General features: G+C 40.7%; 1 protein-coding gene across 6 annotated transcripts in view; it reads right to left on the bottom strand.

Moving 5' to 3' along the window:
• Nucleotides 1-18,588, bottom strand: part of DUSP16 (dual specificity phosphatase 16) — a 63,755-nt gene that overhangs the window by 27,250 nt on the left and 17,917 nt on the right. For 4 of the 6 annotated variants that reach the window (XM_053942124.1, XM_053942130.1, XM_053942126.1 and 1 more), the window contains exon 2: nt 1,072-1,675. In XM_053942124.1, coding sequence (XP_053798099.1) covers nt 1,072-1,302 — 231 coding nt within the window. In that variant the 5' untranslated portion in view covers nt 1,303-1,675. Of the gene's footprint in view, nt 1-1,071; nt 1,676-7,556; nt 7,627-15,675; nt 15,742-18,588 lie in introns of those variants that run through there. The other 2 variants (XM_053942125.1, XM_053942128.1) reach the window with 2 other exon arrangements.

The raw sequence follows: 18,588 nt of genomic DNA, 5'->3' as shown, positions 1-18,588 counted from the left end.
TTGCTATAAGAGCAGTTCAGATATATAGATTCCTTATGCACTTGTTCACTAAACAGTTTTTATTTTATACTTCATAAGCCTCTCAGATTTAATTCCCTAGAGAGTTTGTAAATCGATTATTTGCTGCAAGTTGAAGTCCACTCCACAAATTTTTATCATTTGGTAGTTTTATGTCACTTGTGAATTGTTCTACCTTCAGCTAGGCTGGTGAATTTGTTTAAAAGCTGAGCTTTTGAGAAGGTAGCCCTGCCTCACTTTCTGCTTCTGAGGGTTTTGTACATAAAGAGACCTTAAACTGCCTCTAAGCCACACACATTTTGGTTACCTGCACAACTTTATATATAAAATAAAAAGCTTCATTTTTAACATGTCAAAGCAAGAACACAGTACCTTATTTTTGTACCCAAAACAGGTAAAACAAATATCAATGGATAAAAAACCCTAATACTCCCTCCACACACACACACACACAGACACAGAGACACACATTAATTTTAAACAGCATAGCTGTTTTCTTTTCACCGATAACACTATTTGGAGAAAACCACACCCCTCCTCCCAAATAAACAAACAACAAAACAAACAGGAAAATTCATCAAACTGCCCTCATGAAAAGCCCTTTAAACAGCAAGTAGGAGCCAGGACTGACAGAGAGGCAGTTTCTTTGCAAACCAAATGACATAAGCAAGCCCCACCACCACAGACCCCCAAGAATCCTTCAAAGTTCAGGAGAGAATGTTTTCTACCTTAATTACACACATTTGAGAGACTGTGCTTGGCAAGACACACAAGAATCCTGAGAACATTCTTTCTGAGTAATTTCTAAATCCCTCTCCTTAAATCTGTCACTGATTCTACAAAGAATCCCAATGATAAACTCAATAGTAACCAATACCCTCTTCGATCAGGTAACATCTCAGCTAAACTCAGTCCTCTAATCTTGCTGAGTTTTGGTTGTTGGTTTGGTTTTTTTTTTTTATTTAATTAAATACTTAGTGAAAAATTATTACAAGTTGCTTTCCAGCCACTCCTTTAAACAAATACAAGGAATAAGAGGAAAATGACCCCTACCTTGTGTTTTGCTGAATGCTGAATGAGCTCTGTGATCAAAACTTTGTCCTGCTGCAGCCTGCGCTTCATGAGCTTGGAGCAGTTGATGTTGATGGCGTCCAGGATGTGGGAGGTGTTGTATTCCACAAAGGGGCGGCTATCAATCAGCAGCAACTTCTCTGTCCCACTCTCCAGCAAAGCCACCAACTTCTCAGCGACAATGAGCTGGGTCCTGATCATCTCATGGGCCATGACAACAGCGAGGCCTCTTTCCCCACCGCCCTCTCTAATTTGCTGCGATGATGTAATGGCTGTGTACTCAAAGGCTTAGCCACACCATTGTACTGGAAGTGTATGAGGTCATGCTGGTAGTGACTGGCAAAAGAAAAGTTAAATCCATTTTCAGAAAGAGCTGTTGAACTGAGCGTCTCCTCCTGCTTCCAGCTGATGTACAACGGGTTGGCTCCACAAAGCGGCCCCTCACGTCTGATTCATCGGGAGATGACTACGGAGTAGCCATTTCACAACTCACACAAAAGATGCTTTCTGGCTGCTGCTGCATTACATCACCAAGCATGCTGCATTACCTTTGCTCCCACCATCAGCTTTACACCAGATTGAGAGCCTGTAAGAAGGGGAAGATGAAAAAAACAAAAACCACAAACCAGATGAGGCCATGAAACTTCACAGAACAAAACATTCAGCTCTGAGGCTTAGCTGTACAGTGGGCCATACATGGAATAAACACATTCCTGAGGAGTTCTCCTCTCTGCTGGATGTGCCAAACACCTAGAGAGAGCATTGGCAACTACAGCCTCTGAATCCATTCCAATGATCTTGCCCAGACAATTATCTTGTATTTCAGGCAACATACTCTGCCTTAATTGCAGACTTTTGTTGCCACTAGCTCTGCCTCTTCACAAGAGTTTGTTAGAACATAATTAAGAGATGCTGCCCTAAATCATGGTATTCCTTTCAATAGCAAAACTATTTAAATGCATTTCAGCACTGCACCACCTAGTAAGAAGTAAAATTTGTTTTTAAAGCACTTAAACATTTTAAATATTAAACATTTTAAAGTTTAATGACTTGGAAAATATTTCGCAAAACAGCATGCGAGTTGGAGAACTGAAACTACACAAAAGAAAGCACCAAACTTACATCCACCTCTCTGAAGGAAATGCTTGAATAGAAACCCGGACAAGATGCCACATCAGGACACAAGCATTTCATTTGAATTAATCACCAGAGATGGATGAGGTCTCACACTCTTCTGTTCTTCCTAGAGCTGTGTGATGCTTATGTGAGGTGTGTAACCCCCAGCACTCATGCTAAATAATCTTTATTTATTAACAAACTATATTTCTCTAAAATTAGAGTCTGACAAACAAACTATATTTCTCTAAAATTACATCCTGACAGCATCTGAACAACGTCAGCTGAAAGAGTGGCAGCAGCAGAGCAGTAAAACCCCAACACCTTTAGCCCCCTCCTTGTACCACTGCCTCACAGTTGCCCTTAGGCTCCTCAGAGTCTCCCAAAACACGTTCTGATGGCACAAGTCTTCGTAGGAACACTCCTCAGAAAGGAGCCACACAGGGCTACGTCCTTCGAGGATTTAGCTCACATTTGAACTTAGATGTTATAGTGTTGACTTGCTGCTTCTGTTTGAAATGCTTGTTATTTACCTTAATTAGAAGAGAAGCAATGAATTCTAACTATCAATAGATTTATATTAGAAGTCCTGTTATACCAACAGGTCAGTTGCATTTAGCAGTGGGAAATCCCAGTTCCGAAGATGTTTTGCTCGTCAGATATATTGCACAAATCTACATTTACACAATGTTAAGCAAAATTAATTCTGCAAAAAGTACAAACTTGACGTTAACAACCCAAAAGAGGAAACTGGAAGTTGTTTCATGAGTTTCATGTGGCAATACAAGAAAAAACATCAGCTTCCATGTAGACAGACATTAGGTTGACAAAATCTGATCCTCCATTTGTCCTGATTTTGTGCTGTTGTGACAGTGCTGTTAAGCTTGCCCAGATAAATGGAAGCACATAGCAGTGAAATGCACATTGCTCTAAGCTACAGTAAGAATATTGGAAAATATACTATACCAAGTTTTAATTAAATGTTTTAAAGAACCTGGTTGGCAGGTGTTCTCCCCCTCAAAGAGCAGTCGTTATACACTAGTCTCAGGAAGATATCAAAAGACAATTGATTATCAAAATGACATTTTGCAAGGCTGGGTGGGGGAGAAGAATCTTGATAGTTATGTCAAAATTTTCCCCCCCAGGAAAATAGTATTCTGTAATTTTAAATTTTTTTCTTATCATGTCCTGTCACAAATTTTGATTCTCTTTTATTCACATCAAAGGTTGCCAGATACCAAATCCACTGAACTCAATGAAAACTTTTCCACTGGCTCGAGTGGGAATTGGCTCCAGCTCCTTTGCAAGCTAGACAGTTTGTTCATGAACTAGACGCTTTGTTTTGATGGATAAATTGCTGACTTAAAGCCCAAGTAATAACAGGAAAATATAGCAGCTGAGAAAGTACAGAACTCTAAAACAGATGCTGTTAGAAATACTAAATCTTTAATTTGCAACTTTCAGTTTGGGTATGCTTCTTATCTTCTAAAAGCTTACTGTTTGCTTTCTCAGCCTTCACTTTCATACAACGGAAGTTTGTTCAGAAGACTTTTGTGAAGAACTCAAACCAGTCATATCCAGTGACAGGGTGAAGAACATAGGGCAAGTGGGCTTCAGCCAAGAATCCTTTAAAAAAGCCCTATTACCTTAACTTAGCAAGTACCTTGAAGGATACTGCCCATGGTTTGAAAGCAATAAACTTAAGAGTAATCAAGTCACCTTGAGTTATTGCAATTGAAGTCCTGTTTTGACAGGAACATTTCAATAGTGCTGGGGAGAAACAACATTTTATGAAGTACAGGTTTTTCTTTTAATTCTCTCAGTTTCTGGAACTATCAGTGTTTGGGAGTCTTCCCTGGGTCCTATCTAAACAAGAAGAACTGGTAGCCTCTTGCTTTAGGTAAATACTTGAGCACTCATCCCATTCCTCGTGACTGCTCTTATCATTCAGCTTCTATGAGGTGCTGAAACATCTGTTTAATTTCTAATGCATGTGTAAAACAGATAAAATTTAATTTCTTGACTGTTCTCTTTCTACTTTTGACTTAGATCTCACTGGTATTATAGTATCTCAAAAAATGATGTCATATAGTGCACTGCCCCAAACAGGCCATTGTGCTGCTGACCTTGAAGCTAGGAAGCCATCTAGTCACAGGGTGTTCCATGCTGAAATCAGGATTATGACAAGTGATCCATAATCGAGCCATGAGAATCTCCCACAGAGTCATTCATGTACCCACTGGGAACACTGCATGGCTGCTTCCTCCTTCTAGAGGGACTGCAACACTGGCACTTTTAAATAAGAAAATTCAACATTTAACTCACTATGAAATGAAAAAGATCTGTTCTACACTTGCCCAGTACCTTTACAGCTTTTCCTTATTGTTTAAAGAACCAAACCAACAATCCTCCTACTATCTTACACACAAACAACAGTGGATTACTAATGTTTACATGTATGTTTAATGCTCCACAGAACTATAGGATCTCTTGTCTCAGGGATTCCTGTCCCCATCCCAACTGGTTCAGACGCAGTGAAATAAGCAAGTGCCACATTTTTGGTTATGTGCTTGTGGTTTTTTTCAGTCACTATAACTCACATTTTGTATGCACTCCTTTAATTTCTACTGCTATCACTTTGACTCCAAGCAATTCCTTTCCATCACAACGGGATGATTGTTTGAGTTCTCAGGTTTTGGCTCATACAGAATCTCAGAATTATTTAGTTTGGAAAAGACCTCCAAGATCATTAAGTCCAACTGTTAAAGTAACATTGCCAAGTCCACCACTAAGCCATGTCCCTAAGCTCCACATCTACACATCTTTCAAATATATCTGGGGTTGAGAGGCAGATGTGTTAGGAATATAGTTTAAAAACTCTCAGAACAAGAGTGTCTAATTCTAACCCAGTTAAGGAACTAGCAAAGAGCTTCTCAAAGCCTTGCTACAATCTCTGAAAGACTTCTGCCTCACGTAAGAAGATAACCTTGAAGTTGAACCTTGCTGTCATAAATGTGTGGCTACGTCACTAATGCCTGCTTTGTCAGGAGCCTGCAGCAGTGCTCCCACGTCATGCAAAAAAAATCACTTGACAGCACCTGAATAAGAAACTGATGGGCAGCCTTTATGGACTCAGCTGAAACACCTGACAGAGTTGGTTTTTTTTTAAACTGTATATTTTTCAAACACATGTACATATGAGAAAAACATTATCATCCCCTAGAATCCTTTTCATGATTCTTAGGGTGGGCACCCTTGTAAAAGAAAAACTGAAAAGCTGAATTAAAATGCAAATGTAGAACATCCCAGACTGCAGGACACAAGCTGCTGCTGGCTGTTACAAAAGGGGTATTTGGCTTCAGTGTTACTGGGAGTGGTCAGTGGTTCAATAGCTGGTGCCAGTACCACCAGCACCAGACCCTATTACCACAGCCACACGTGATACTGGACAAACAAGCATACACAAACCAGAGAGGAACTCCAGATCCAGGGACCACAGGGTGAATTCCTACTCCTGCAAGGGCCTTTTCCCCTCTGCCAACACCAGTCTCAAAAAGATGGAAATAAATTGTGTTTCTGATGGTTCCAGAGCTATGAGAGACTAAGAGACAGCTGAGAGAGGTCCAACCCCTGCTTAAGATGCTACTCAGTGTTCAGAAACACAGACTGTCTATGGAGCACAAGGGAAATAAAATTTTTAATTGAAAGAGGAAGAGCTGTTCTTTTGAATTCAGCAAGCAAGCCAGTAAATTCCAGAGATCAACAACTGTGTAATAAAGTGCAAAGTCTGGAGGAAAAAAACAGTAGCTGAAGTTAGAGAAGTACATGTATTACCTGCCATTGTGCAGAACACATAGGAGTGAGATAAATGCTCGTCAATTCAAAGAGCTCTGTTAACAAGGGCTCATGTCATTCCCTCAGTTCAGGGGAATGAGGGTGTCTTGGGCTTTTTGGATGATTCAAATAAGCATCACTATCTCATAAACACATAATTTCCTCATGCTTCCTGGCAGGGAGGTTGAAGAACAGACAGTTTCCACCACCCTCTGAGCACTCTTCACTGTGGTGCAAGATTGGACAGCAGCAGAGAAAGTCACTTAAATAGAAACACGTAGATTTTAATATTTTTTAATGTCACTCATGTACCATAAAAAAGAAGCCATTTAAAAAATTTCACCCTGTTTTCCCTTGCTTATCTATGGGTGCTCCTTTCTTCTCCTACTTTTAACATACCTGTACTTTTATCCTATATATGCAGTCAAAATGCATAGTGTTAATTTTCTCTTCCTTGTAGAAACATCAGCCACATGCATTTTAGATTACACACTCTACAACCATAAGAAAGGCAAGTGTAATGCATTGGAAAAAACATAGATGAAGGTGGATTTTCTGTTCAGTACTCTTGCCCTTCATCCTGCTGGACTAATCACTCAGCTTTGATTACTAGTTCTAAAGAAAAGTCTCTCCACTTCTTCGTGCTCATCAATGTGAAAACAGACACAGAGAGAGTCAGAAAGGAAATCAACCTCCCACGAATACACTGCATAAAAGACATCCAGTTGAGATCTTTAAGCTCACTCTATTTCTACACCTACTGCTCAGCAACATTTTTACCACTGGCACTCTGAGACAGCTGGGCTAAGCAAGAGGAATGGGCCTTCCACTTAGATAACAGGTATTTTCTGTCACACAAATAATTATATTTGAAATAATATACTGTATTATTTCAAATAAAACCAAAAAGCACACCAAACCACGACGTTTGGTGACCTACTCAGCATAGCTCTCAAACATCTGCAATGTTCTTGCAAAGATCATCCACATCCATGCACCATCACCATCTCTAAGCAATAGGCCAGGTTATCATCACTTGCTTTTACCAAGGAGCCAATCTCTTTGACATTCCCAGAGAAACAATAAACATTTATTAAGTGTGACTGCAGGGAAACCTGACTGGCAGAACGTGGCCTCCTGGGAAGCATTAGAACATGCTGTTGATATGTTACATCACTCTATTCAAAAGACACTCAGACTTAATCTGGGGACTCTCTTCTCCACCCAATCGAGTGGGAAGCTCTTTCCATTTCAAAATACTTTTTCACTGCAGGTTCACAGCATATAGGTCTGTGGCAACCAGAATGAGAGATTATTTAATCAGCTTCAAACATATACTATAATACATTCATTTTTAGGTTCCTATTGCCTGGGACACTAGAGAACCAGGAAAAGCATCAATGGATTTTTAAAAAATGGTTCTCCCTCTATGATCTCCAAGTCAAAGCAACAGAAAATTTTGGAGTACAAATTTTTTATTAATTCATTATTGTTTCATGTCAAAAGCTGTTACTCACCTACATTTAAGTCACAATTTATATGGCCTGAACAGGACAGAAGGTGGTCCACATACAAAGGCCAGCAGAAAGAATTACCTCAACACAGGAAAATAATAATATTAATAATAACAGCAATGAAATCCTTATTACAAGATTAAAAACCACAAAAAAAAAAAAAAAAAAAAAAAAAAAAAAACCAGACATACACTCCCCAACTCAAATCAGGAAATGGATTTTACACTTTCAGTGCAGTCATTTGCTGTACAACTCCCCCAAACACATTAAAACCTAGGTGAGAAGTTATTTATGAACGCTGGCATTCATTTATATGGAATGGGTCCAAAATAGAAAGTTATGCTACACTGATTTTCTAAAAGAAAAGAGAAAAAAAACACCACAGCAAATCCCTCTATCTTTAAAATGAATTTTTTTTAAAAAGTTGGAGATGCTTTAAAAAACCCCAACAAACAAAAACCAACCAGTGATAGCCTTCCAAACTCTGACACATCTCACTGCTAGAAAACCAATGTACAGCTCAGCATTAAAGGTGATGCATTTGTATGGAATTAAACAAATTCACAATCTCTTGATCAGTACCTAATAATGTGAAAGATTGTCACAAGTAAGTGTGAATGCAGCTGTATTTTGCATGGACAGAGACCAATGAAACAGGACATTTGTGTAATTAAGCCCACCTCCCCACACTCTAAAAAAGCCAGCACTGGAAACTGGTAACACTAGCATCACCAATCATCACACAGTCATACCCATACAACAGCTACCCAAAGCACCTGTTGTTCCAACAGGAACAAATTAAATTACAACTTTTACACAAGGAAGCGAAGATAAACACATCAGCGTCAGTTCCAAACTGCTTCCTGGGCAGCTAAACCCAAGATTCAAATCATGGCTGCCAAGAGATGACAGCTTCCCTTAATCACTGTGATATAAACCATGGCAATAAATCATTGCCAAGCAGTGCCTTGTTGTGAGATCCAGGAGTGGCTCTGAAGCACAGAGTAAAGGATATGACAACTGAGAAGAGCCACCCCAGCAAAGGGCTGGGCATGTTATGGTGAGCAATCTGAAAACCCACAGCATCCCACAAGGAAAAGAACTACAGGGATCAATCATCTCTCTGTCTTTAGGCAAATGGCAGCAGTAGAACATGGGGTGAGAAGCCTTCAGACAATACTGAGGTTACAACCCAGAACAGGCTTTGCTCACTAGGCTCATCTCTTGACTGGGAGAAATATGACTTGACTGTGTTTTTCCCTGGAAGGAGCCAGGCTGGAGATCCTCTCTTTTCCATCATTAGTATGTATGCATACTAATGTATGCGAGAGCAGCAGGGCAGAAAGCTGGATGAGAAGATCTGTTGAAATTGGGCTAGCTCCTTTTCTCCCCTCTGCCTGCTCCAGATTCTCATTCCTTTCTGAGCCTCAGGGAAAAGCTCTGCAGACCTCCCTTCTTTCCATAATCCAGTGGCAAAAGCCTAGTAGAAGGCAATATAGAACAAAGAGAAAACCCATTCTACTCATTGTACTTGTTGTTATCCCTTTTTCTGATCTCATCCCAGAAATTAACACTAAACTAATGCTCAGCACTGATGAGGCTCTGCCTTGTGATGACCCAAGGAAACAAAGTCCTGAGACAAAAAGCATCTCCCCTTTTGTTCCTTAGCTCCTCACATGCAGCTCCTGAAATCCCCCTGAAAGCTGCCAGGTAGCCTTCACACTCACTAGCACCTGCCTCTCTGTGCCATCCATGCCATGCCATGACTCCTCCTGCCAGCCACCCCTCTCTGATGTTCTTACAAATAAACCAGCTCTCACCTCAGGACACTATATTCTGTGTTCCCCACTTTAATAAATACATGTAAATCAAGTGTTTAAAGCAGCCCCCAAAAAGCCCTTATTTCACCACAGGGAATGATTAATTCTGCTGAAGAGCAGATGAGAAACAAAGCATATACTTAATTTCAACATAGTTTACTGGAAGGAGGTGTTGCATTTTAAGAACAGGATCCACTCATGATTGAAGACTGAACTGCTGCAACTTCAGCCATAAGCATTAAGCACATTTGGAAATTCCCTGGCAAAGCTGTTCAAGGAAAAGACATTTCCTGTAATTTTCAGAAACATTTTATATACCCCCCCCCCCACCTTTTCAGTCTTGGTGGTAAGGAGGGGAAGAGAGAGAGAGAGGATACCATATTACCATTAAGTGAAATATGAATGAGCCACCCAAGTTTAAAGTGGAAACTTCAGCTATTTGAGCTTAGAAGAAAGTTTTAAAAAAAATCTTTCATCATTAAGAGGCCAGGATTTTTCTGCTGACTTTAGAAAAAGAAATATACATCATTTCAATTAGACTGAGTTACAGAAGGATATAAACTTGTCTTTATACTCACTTCTTACAAATAAGAAGTCCTCCAGGCCTTATTTAAATACCTTTTTCTCTTTTCCAGAATTAAAAATTGAAGCCTTTTTTCCTCCTCTCTTGCTCAGGGCCTTCCCTAAACTGCAGCTAAACAAACCCAACCAGTGGGGTCACGCAGAGTATTCCTCCCACAGCAGAGAGTAAGGAGAATCAAGCAAGAGAGAAGCCAGGGAGAGATGGAACAGTCAAATGTGACAGTGTCCCTCTAAGGACATCACCACCTTCCTCTTTTCCCCAAAAATCTAATCTTGCATGAAGTCTCTGTTATAATATTTATAAAATCTACAGTATGTTAGAAAATTATTTCACTTATCTATATAATCCAAGTCTGAAGCGATCAAATCCAAAGCCACAGCATATAACACATGAATTCATGAACCAAATTAAAACTAAAGGACAACTGAACTGAAGGACAACTGAAGGACAACTGAAAGGCAACTGCTCATTCCCACGAAACACATCATGAGTCCTACTTTGGCCCTGTACACCAAATGGCAAAGACTGATCATGTAATTGTGACCAATTGCCCACACCTGCCACCCTCTACCAGCAACTACATGGTAGCTTTCAAAGGCACAAAGAAAACAAAGTAACACAGTGAAAAACTTAAGGTGTTCAACTAATTCGTAAATTCTCAAGCTGTTGCAATTCCAGCGTATCTTTGCTATTTGTATGACACAGGTGCTTTACAGCTGTCGTAGTGTGCAAGTTTATTGAGTTGCATGTTTTGTCATTTTATGGTATGTTCCAGTGTCCCTCGAGTTATTCCAGTTGGTTTTTCCCTGTGTTATGCCCACCTACCCAACTGTCCCTCAAAGAATCCCTCCCTGTTTTCCAAATCCTTCCCTGCCGGTCAAGGCAACCCAACCCCTTTGCCTTGTCCATCAGCCCAAACTGGACCCTTTGTTCTAGAAAGTTCCCTGTCCCTCACCCTCTGGCCCAATCCTCAGCCAGACCCTCTCTCCTCCTCTTGCCTGGATTTGTTTTAATCCCAGAAACCACGCCCTGGAAGCTACTCATTGGTTGTATTGTTGTATTGCCTGCTTGGCAAGTTTTTAAAAACCCGTGCACAGGTGTGCTCGGTGCTCTCTTTGCTTGTGCTCCCCTCTGGTATTCCTCTCCTGTGTTCCTTTCCCTCGCCTCTTCCAATAAATTTGCTGGACTTTGCACTGCAGAAGAGCCTCCCCTGCCTCCTTTACTCAGTCCTTGTCGCTCCTCTAAGGGGTCTCTGCTGCTGGGCATCTGGCTCAGAGGTTTTGGCTCAGGTAGGACCCCAGCCTGGCCAGTTCCCCACTCTTGCCACTGGCCCCAGGACATCGCAGAGCTAGCCAGGGCTCCGGAGGACAGTGGCATACAGCAGCACCTTTCACAACACCAAGGTTTCCATCTCCTACAGAAGCTGCACACTCTGAATCACTTGTTCTGCAGCTCTGCAGACCAGCACAAACAGTGACTTACTTCTGTATTTTGCATTTTCATCTTTTTGCTGAGAAACAGATTAAAAAGAGAAGTGCTCTGAAGAGTGGCACTAAATAAACATCAAGTACAGCTGTTATAATAGCCCATGCTACTTCTTTAAAAGGCTTACCAGGAAACAGGGTAAGATGGGATCTCAGAGTCTTCAGTGATTGGTTAACTTTTAAACATAAGGCATTCTGCCTAATAAGAGCCTTTGAGGGGGGGAATATACAAATAATATGGCCCTGCAAATAAGGAGCCAAAAACTAGATTTACAAAAGGGTAACTCTTGTGGTCACTGTGTATGATAAAAACAGAAGGTGGATCTGAAACCATTGAATAAGTTCTAGCATGGATTAAAGACAGAGGATAATGATGGTAATTCTATTAGGGAAATTAATCAGAATAGCTTCTGGGCAAGGCAGGGATGATTTTCTTGCAGCAGACTTTTTATTGACTCTTCTCTTAAATTAAACTGAATGACTAAAATGAGTCAATCTCTTTTAAGAATAGAGACTTGTAAACTGCTTGCATGGTATGGAACAACGTGGGTTAAAATGTTCTGGTGTTTCACCCATTTGAGGAAATGACACCAGTTCTCCCGGAAGGCAACATGCACATTCAACCCCTTCACATCAGGGCATGAGAAAGTTTGAAAGGAATTTTTTTTTTTTTTAACTGTCAACATTAATATTTTGTTTCTTCCTGCTTATGTCTGAAAACACAGTGCTGCACTATGCTGCATGCATGTCCTGTCAGCTGTACAGGGAAATATCTAGAAGTTTAAAAAAAAACCTAATAAAAGTGCTAATTAAGTCTGTTGTCAAACTCACTTTAAAGCCCTCTGCATGCTCTATACAAAATTAATATTGCCACCACATAGTGATAAAAGCATGCAGAAGCATCTTCAGAAGGGAGGCTGGGCCAAATAAAACATTGACATTACACATATGTAAGCTCAATCCTTCTCATTACAGCAGTTAAATTTAATTGGGTTTCTCCTTAAATGACATTTACATGGCAAGGAAACAGAATAGATGCCGGAAAACAGTGAGTCCACAAACATGGGACAGCCCAGCTATCTTGAAGTGGGAGTAGAAAAGGAAACTTTGAGGAATATGCTGTACAGCAATGGCTCGCAATTAACAGGCGGAAATAAATCAAGTTGTTCTACATTCCCAGAAATTAAACAGTTGCAGTAATCCTGCTAAGAGGCCTCCCATTCTGGGCTGTTCAGAGTAGTGAGCGGTTCAGGCTATGATATGGAGTGACGGCTGAATTGCAGATGAGGCACAGAAAACAAATTAACAAACCCCTAGATCCAGATGATTGTGACTCAAATCTCTCACCATGGTGTAAGACTACTGGCAGCTCACACTCTGGGAACAGAACATGTTTTCATACCTAATTTGTACCCACTAAGGTAATTATGATGGCTTGCTTATTAAAATTGCTTTCAAATATTAATTCAATTGACAAGATGATACCAACAAGGCCTCAGTTGGGAACAGAAGGAAGAGTCATGATACCTCACTGAGCTATGATCCCAGTCATGTGCTCTGGTGTGTCTTTCCCAAAGGATCCCAAATGTTTCTTTGAATTTCAATCATGTTATACCAGACCTGCAGCAGTGCTAAAGCTGCATTTCTAACAGAAAGAGAAGCCACATACATCTGTACAATGGGAGAAGGAAGGCAGAGGATGCCTTCTGTTCCCCAGCTGTGCCTCTTGCATCACTACAAACATTACCACTGAAGCGAATCACAGAGTCAAAGAATGGTTTGGGTTGGAAGGGACCTTAAAGTACATTTGATTTCAACCCTCCTGCCTATTATGGATACATCAATAAATGATACTGATTAGTTTTATAATAGCTTACTCATTCTACATAAATTCCTGCTTATACCATTGGCACACGTTCTGGCAATTTGCAGATAGACTTCCAGTCTGCATGTGAGCAGCCAATAAGAACGAGTTGGGATTTGGTAGCAGTCCTGAGGTTTTTACCTCCAGAAAGTGATCCTGAAGGATGAAGGTATACAATGGGTGGTCCTTAATCACTTCCTTTATGTGAAAATTGAGGTCAGAGCAGAAAGAGAGCCAAGGAAAGAAGTCTGCAGCACCTCTCAAACACCCCCTGCTCCCCCCCACCACCTTCTTGAACAACTCCTTTAACAGTTTAGAGGGTTAACTTCTAGTTTAAATGAAGTAGTCAGAGGTTGGGATAGAAATAAACAGCTTGCACAAGCAAGATACTGTGCTATTAAGTTTTTATAAGTGACTTAAAAATTAGGTCAGTCTAATTTGTGGCTGATACTTTGTTCTTTCACTACTATGAACTCACAATGATGTCAGTCTCATGTTCAAACTTGCCACATTTAGCAGCACACAGGCTTCCTGAGAGACTCTCTCAACCTTCCTTTGTGCAAAAGGCTTCTGCCAGGTTCTTAGCTCATACTTCACTGACTCAGGCATGCCACTCCAGTTTCAAGGCAGTTACAATGGCTTCCCGTCAAATACTGCACAGTTTGGGGGGTTTTTTATTTTTTCAATTTTCTATAACTTTACCAACTAGAAGTTTAGGAATATGTGTCTGTATTCAGGTTACCATTTTAGACCTCACCTTCCTTAAAACATCCAGAATAGAACCACTCGCTAAAAGGTGCAGGAGACAGGTGTTTTTAACTAATTCACCTCAATAATTTCAATAATTAAAGGGGGCCTACAAGTAAGTCAGGGAAGGGCTTTTTACAAGGGCATGTAGTGATAGGACACAAGAGAATGGCTTCAAACTGAAAGAAAATAGGTTTAAATTAGATATTAAGAAGATATAGAAATTCTTCCTTGTGAGGGTGGTGAGGCCCTGGCACAGGTTGCCCAGAGAAGCTGTGGCTGCCCCATCCCTGGAAGTGTCCAAGGCCAGGTTGAGTAGGGAACATTCTCCCAAACAGGCACAATCAGGTTTTTGTGTGAATATCCTCTTAAGATTATATTAAAGTTCTTAAAATTCTTAGGTGAGGGTAAAGGAAAGCCCTCTAGAAATACAATAGTAGGTAAAAAAACCACACAAACCAGGTCACTGTTTAAAAATGGTCACCTGCAAGTTTGTTCTTAGCAATCCCAATTCTCACCATTTGACTCAAGTTTGTGCCTGTCACTAAATATCTATACTAAACATTGACTGCAGTGAAGATGCACAGTCTATGTTTCCCACTGCAGAGACTTTACCTATAAACACTAAGCTGGAGCAGAAGGAAAAAGAGGAAAAAGTAGCCATTTTTATGCTGCTAAAGCATTTCTCTTGGGGCAATGCTATGAGAGATGTAATGCTAGCCCAGGCTCTTCCACTCTCATTCATGAGGTTGTGTTCACAACTTATACAGGCATTTTTATTTTGGGTTTTTTTTTTGTAGATTTTAAAGTATCATGTCAGTATGTTCAAACTTATATTACATATTCATGCAACAATGCTATTGCATGAACCCTAAACATCCTTAGAAAAGCATCCCACTATGTCTCAGGAAAAGGCAAATCATCCCACAGTCATTTCCAGCACCACACTGAATCCCAGATACTTTATGAAAGAAAAAAATCAGATGTGGTCCACAAGAACTGCATATCAAACAGATCCCTGCTGTCCCTGCTGCATCTGCAAGTGCCCAAGGATACAGGAAAGGCAAGTCTTGCAGGGAGAAGTGATATCTTTTATGAGAGAGGTTAATATGAAGTGATAAGGAAAGGGAGGGCATGAACTCCAGAATGCACAAGCCCTTCCTCACATACACTGACGTGAAACAGAACCAAACCGTGACAGAGAAACAGCAGCCAAGGCTTCCAAAACATCCCCACATCCAGTCTGTCCCTCTTCCCAAACAGGAAAAGAAGTCCAAAGCACATCTCAAAGCATGTAATAAATTATGCAGTGAATCATATTCTTATGGAAACTGTCTGGCTGAAGTCACACCACTGGAAATATGTGATAAAAGACAGAAAGAAACCGAAAAGATAGCCTCAAAGAAAGAACACTTTCCCCACCCAAATTCTTGGAGTTAATACCAAGACAAGAAAATCCTGGAGTCATCATGAAGTTACTAGATTTTTGGTAGATTTTTCCCATAAACAAACTTTTCCCTGGATTATAAAGTTGTTTATTGCTATTAACTGACACTTGACCTAGCTTTATATTCACTGTCTTTTTTTCAACATTTAAGTGAAGTTTGTGTTCCTCAAACCTTACCTGTCCTCTCCAATTAAGTCAGTTGAAACTGAAAAAGTTCTTCTCCTTACAAACCCTTCTTGCAGCCTGTTTGAAAATACAAAAACATTTGTATTTTCTGAAAAAATGAAACAAACAAAAATTCACCCAAACAAAAGCCTTCACAAAAACACCATAGGAAGATTACTTTCCTTTAAAGTGTTTTCCAGGTTATTGAAAAACTTTGCCCCTTTCCAGATACAACTTAAAATGTAGTGCATTAATCAAAATTCTAGAATGAGAAGTTTCATCCTGCAATGCAATGAGGAGACAGTAACTTAGGTCTTTTCAAGTAAAACAAATTTTCTTCTCCTGGAGTTCCAAGCTGACTTAGGTAGCAGTGACAAAGACAGCAGGTGAGATTAATCATATTTGACAAAGATAGCAGGTGAGATTAAGCACATTTACCTTTATAAAGTCATGACAGAGATAGATGTAGTTGATACATTTGTTACCTGGGGTCATTTTGCTCATTTTTTAAACTTTAATTGAATTGCGAAGAAATGTTGGTTGGAACTGGTTTGCCCCTGGGAATGGTGTGTGCAGTTAGGTTCTCCCCAGGAACACCAAGTGGCATGAAAAGATTAACCCTGGTGCTTTGAACCACAGAGTAAAAGGAGCCGATTCCTACCAATGAACACCAAAAGCATTTCAGATGTGTAGACTAAAGTGAGAATTTTTTTCCAGCAAAGACTTCATCCCTGACTGCAACTGCCCTCTCTGATAGGATTCTAGCATGGGTCAAAACATGCAGGAAGAGAGCTGAGTGCACACACAGAAGCGGAGATCACCAGGAAAGGGGGGAAGGAGAAGGGCTCCTCCCACCCTCTTCAGGCTTCTTCCTCTGCAGCCACACGGCTGGGCTCAAGTCAGAGCAGGAATGCCTGGGGCATATGCTTCCAAAGGCAAGTAATCCATCCTGGGAGATGGGAGAGATCAAGCACAAATCCAAATAATTCTTTAGAACATCTATGCTTTAATGTAGATTAGACTACCTTAGAAGAGGCAACATAAAAAAAACCTATGACTTGGTTCTAGAAGAAAATGTATCTAGGCTACAATGCCTATCCAGGACTAAAACAGTCTTCCTAAACTTGTTCTCACCATCAGCTTAAAGCACAGTCTTACCAAGGTTTAGCTTTCTGTCCCTCTATTGAAAGCATAACCACGTAAGACGTTACTGAGAACCAGATTTAGGTTTGGCAAGGAGACCACCTGACATCAAAGGTATGCTTAAGGCCATATCCATGAATTTTTGTGAAAAAGCAAGAGGCTGCAGGTTTTAGAGGGTTTTTTGATGGTTTTGGCAGCTAAATTATACTGATATTCCATGCATGCTTTGGTGCAGGGACAGCATGCAGGGGACATGCTTAAACCTAAGACTCATGAGCTACCTCTGAGCCAAACCACCAGTGTAGTGCTCAAGGAGGGTTTATTTGTGCAAGCTCACCTCATGGCACAGCTAGAGAGCTTTCCATTCACAAGCTAAACCTTTCCTCCATGGCAATCCACAGTGTAGAGCAGATGGACTAGGCTGAGCATCTCTAGCTGCACTGTGCCAGAGTGCCATGTCCAGAATGATTTGTTCAGCCATTGCTGCCATTACAGTACCAAACACTGGACAAAGCAGAGATCTCTAAGCTTGTGTTATTATTCCTGCTAAGATACACAAAGAGTGTAAGGAATGGAAAATAAACTTGCCACCAGCACAAACATGTTGCTGCAGACAGCAGGGGCTGTGTATGGAATTGGGTGAGAAGTATGCTGGAATAACTGAAGGAGGGGGAAAACACCCTAGTGCTCCAAGAAGATCAACCCAGCCACCAGATATTAATATGTAAAATGGATAGTATTCTCCAGGATACACCTTTGGCTTTAAACACAGTATGCACTGCTTGGATGGGAAAAGGGAACTTGGCCACGCAGAATTCCCACTCCACTGGTACAAATGGATGGTGCCTGGGCATGAAGGTCCAAAGTCCTGCTGCACAGTCTGAAGTACAGTATTTTCTCATATGCTGGACTGCCATGGAATTTTGGTGTGTTTGAGGTAAAATTGAAGTCAATAGTGCCTTTCAGCACAGGTCTGTAGAGTCAGGTATGAGCCAGCCCCAGCGTGATGATTGCTCACAGTCTCAGTACTGTGAGCAATGTCCTTGTTCTTACACAGCACAATAGGGACGCTCATTACATGAGCACCTTCCTCAGGGCTGTTCCCTCAATCAAGGAGTAATTATTTAATTGCAGTCCCATCTCTTTTGCGTTCCCGTTAAAGAAAATCTTATGCAAAAAGGTAAGAGCTTGGCTATGAGTCCTTGGCCCAAACATCCTCCTGCCAGAGCTGCACTGCTTGCCAAGCCCTCACTGTTTTTACTTCAGGAGTTTGCAGCAGACAGACTGTGCCAAATTCAAAGAATTTTGTCATTAAAAGAAAAAACTAACAGTAGCAAGCGCTCTCCATGCTTTGCTAATCTTGTCAAACTGTACAGGCAATTACAGTTAATAAAAGTGTTCTTAGGAAGCTTAACGACAATTTTAGAGCCAGAGCAACTCTGCTTCAGGTAGACTGGTATGAAGAAAGCAGCAGGGAAGAAACTACCTCTTGCTGCACCTTTAGCCCCTCTCAAACAAGAAAAAGACTCCCCAGAGAAACTGCCCTACTTCAGATAGCAATTTAAGTAGCACAGATCTACCCAGGAACATCAGCTTCTCTCTCTGCCTGCCCAATGAAAATACTCTTGCTACCAGCACCTGAGCTTGTAACCACAGAAAAAGCATGATCCTTCTCTGCATGAGCTGCTTAAAAGCATTTGAGGTCTTTCTTCCAAAAGGAATAAACACACAAAGTTCACCAGCTCCAAGAAGAACACGTGAAAAAACACTCAACCTGTCCCA

The sequence above is a fragment of the Vidua chalybeata genome, chromosome 5 (genome assembly GCF_026979565.1).
Source record: "Vidua chalybeata isolate OUT-0048 chromosome 5, bVidCha1 merged haplotype, whole genome shotgun sequence".
Taxonomy (NCBI): domain Eukaryota; kingdom Metazoa; phylum Chordata; class Aves; order Passeriformes; family Viduidae; genus Vidua; species Vidua chalybeata.
The sequence above is the reverse complement of the archived record's forward strand: the minus strand, read 5'-3'. Positions and strand labels throughout refer to the sequence as shown.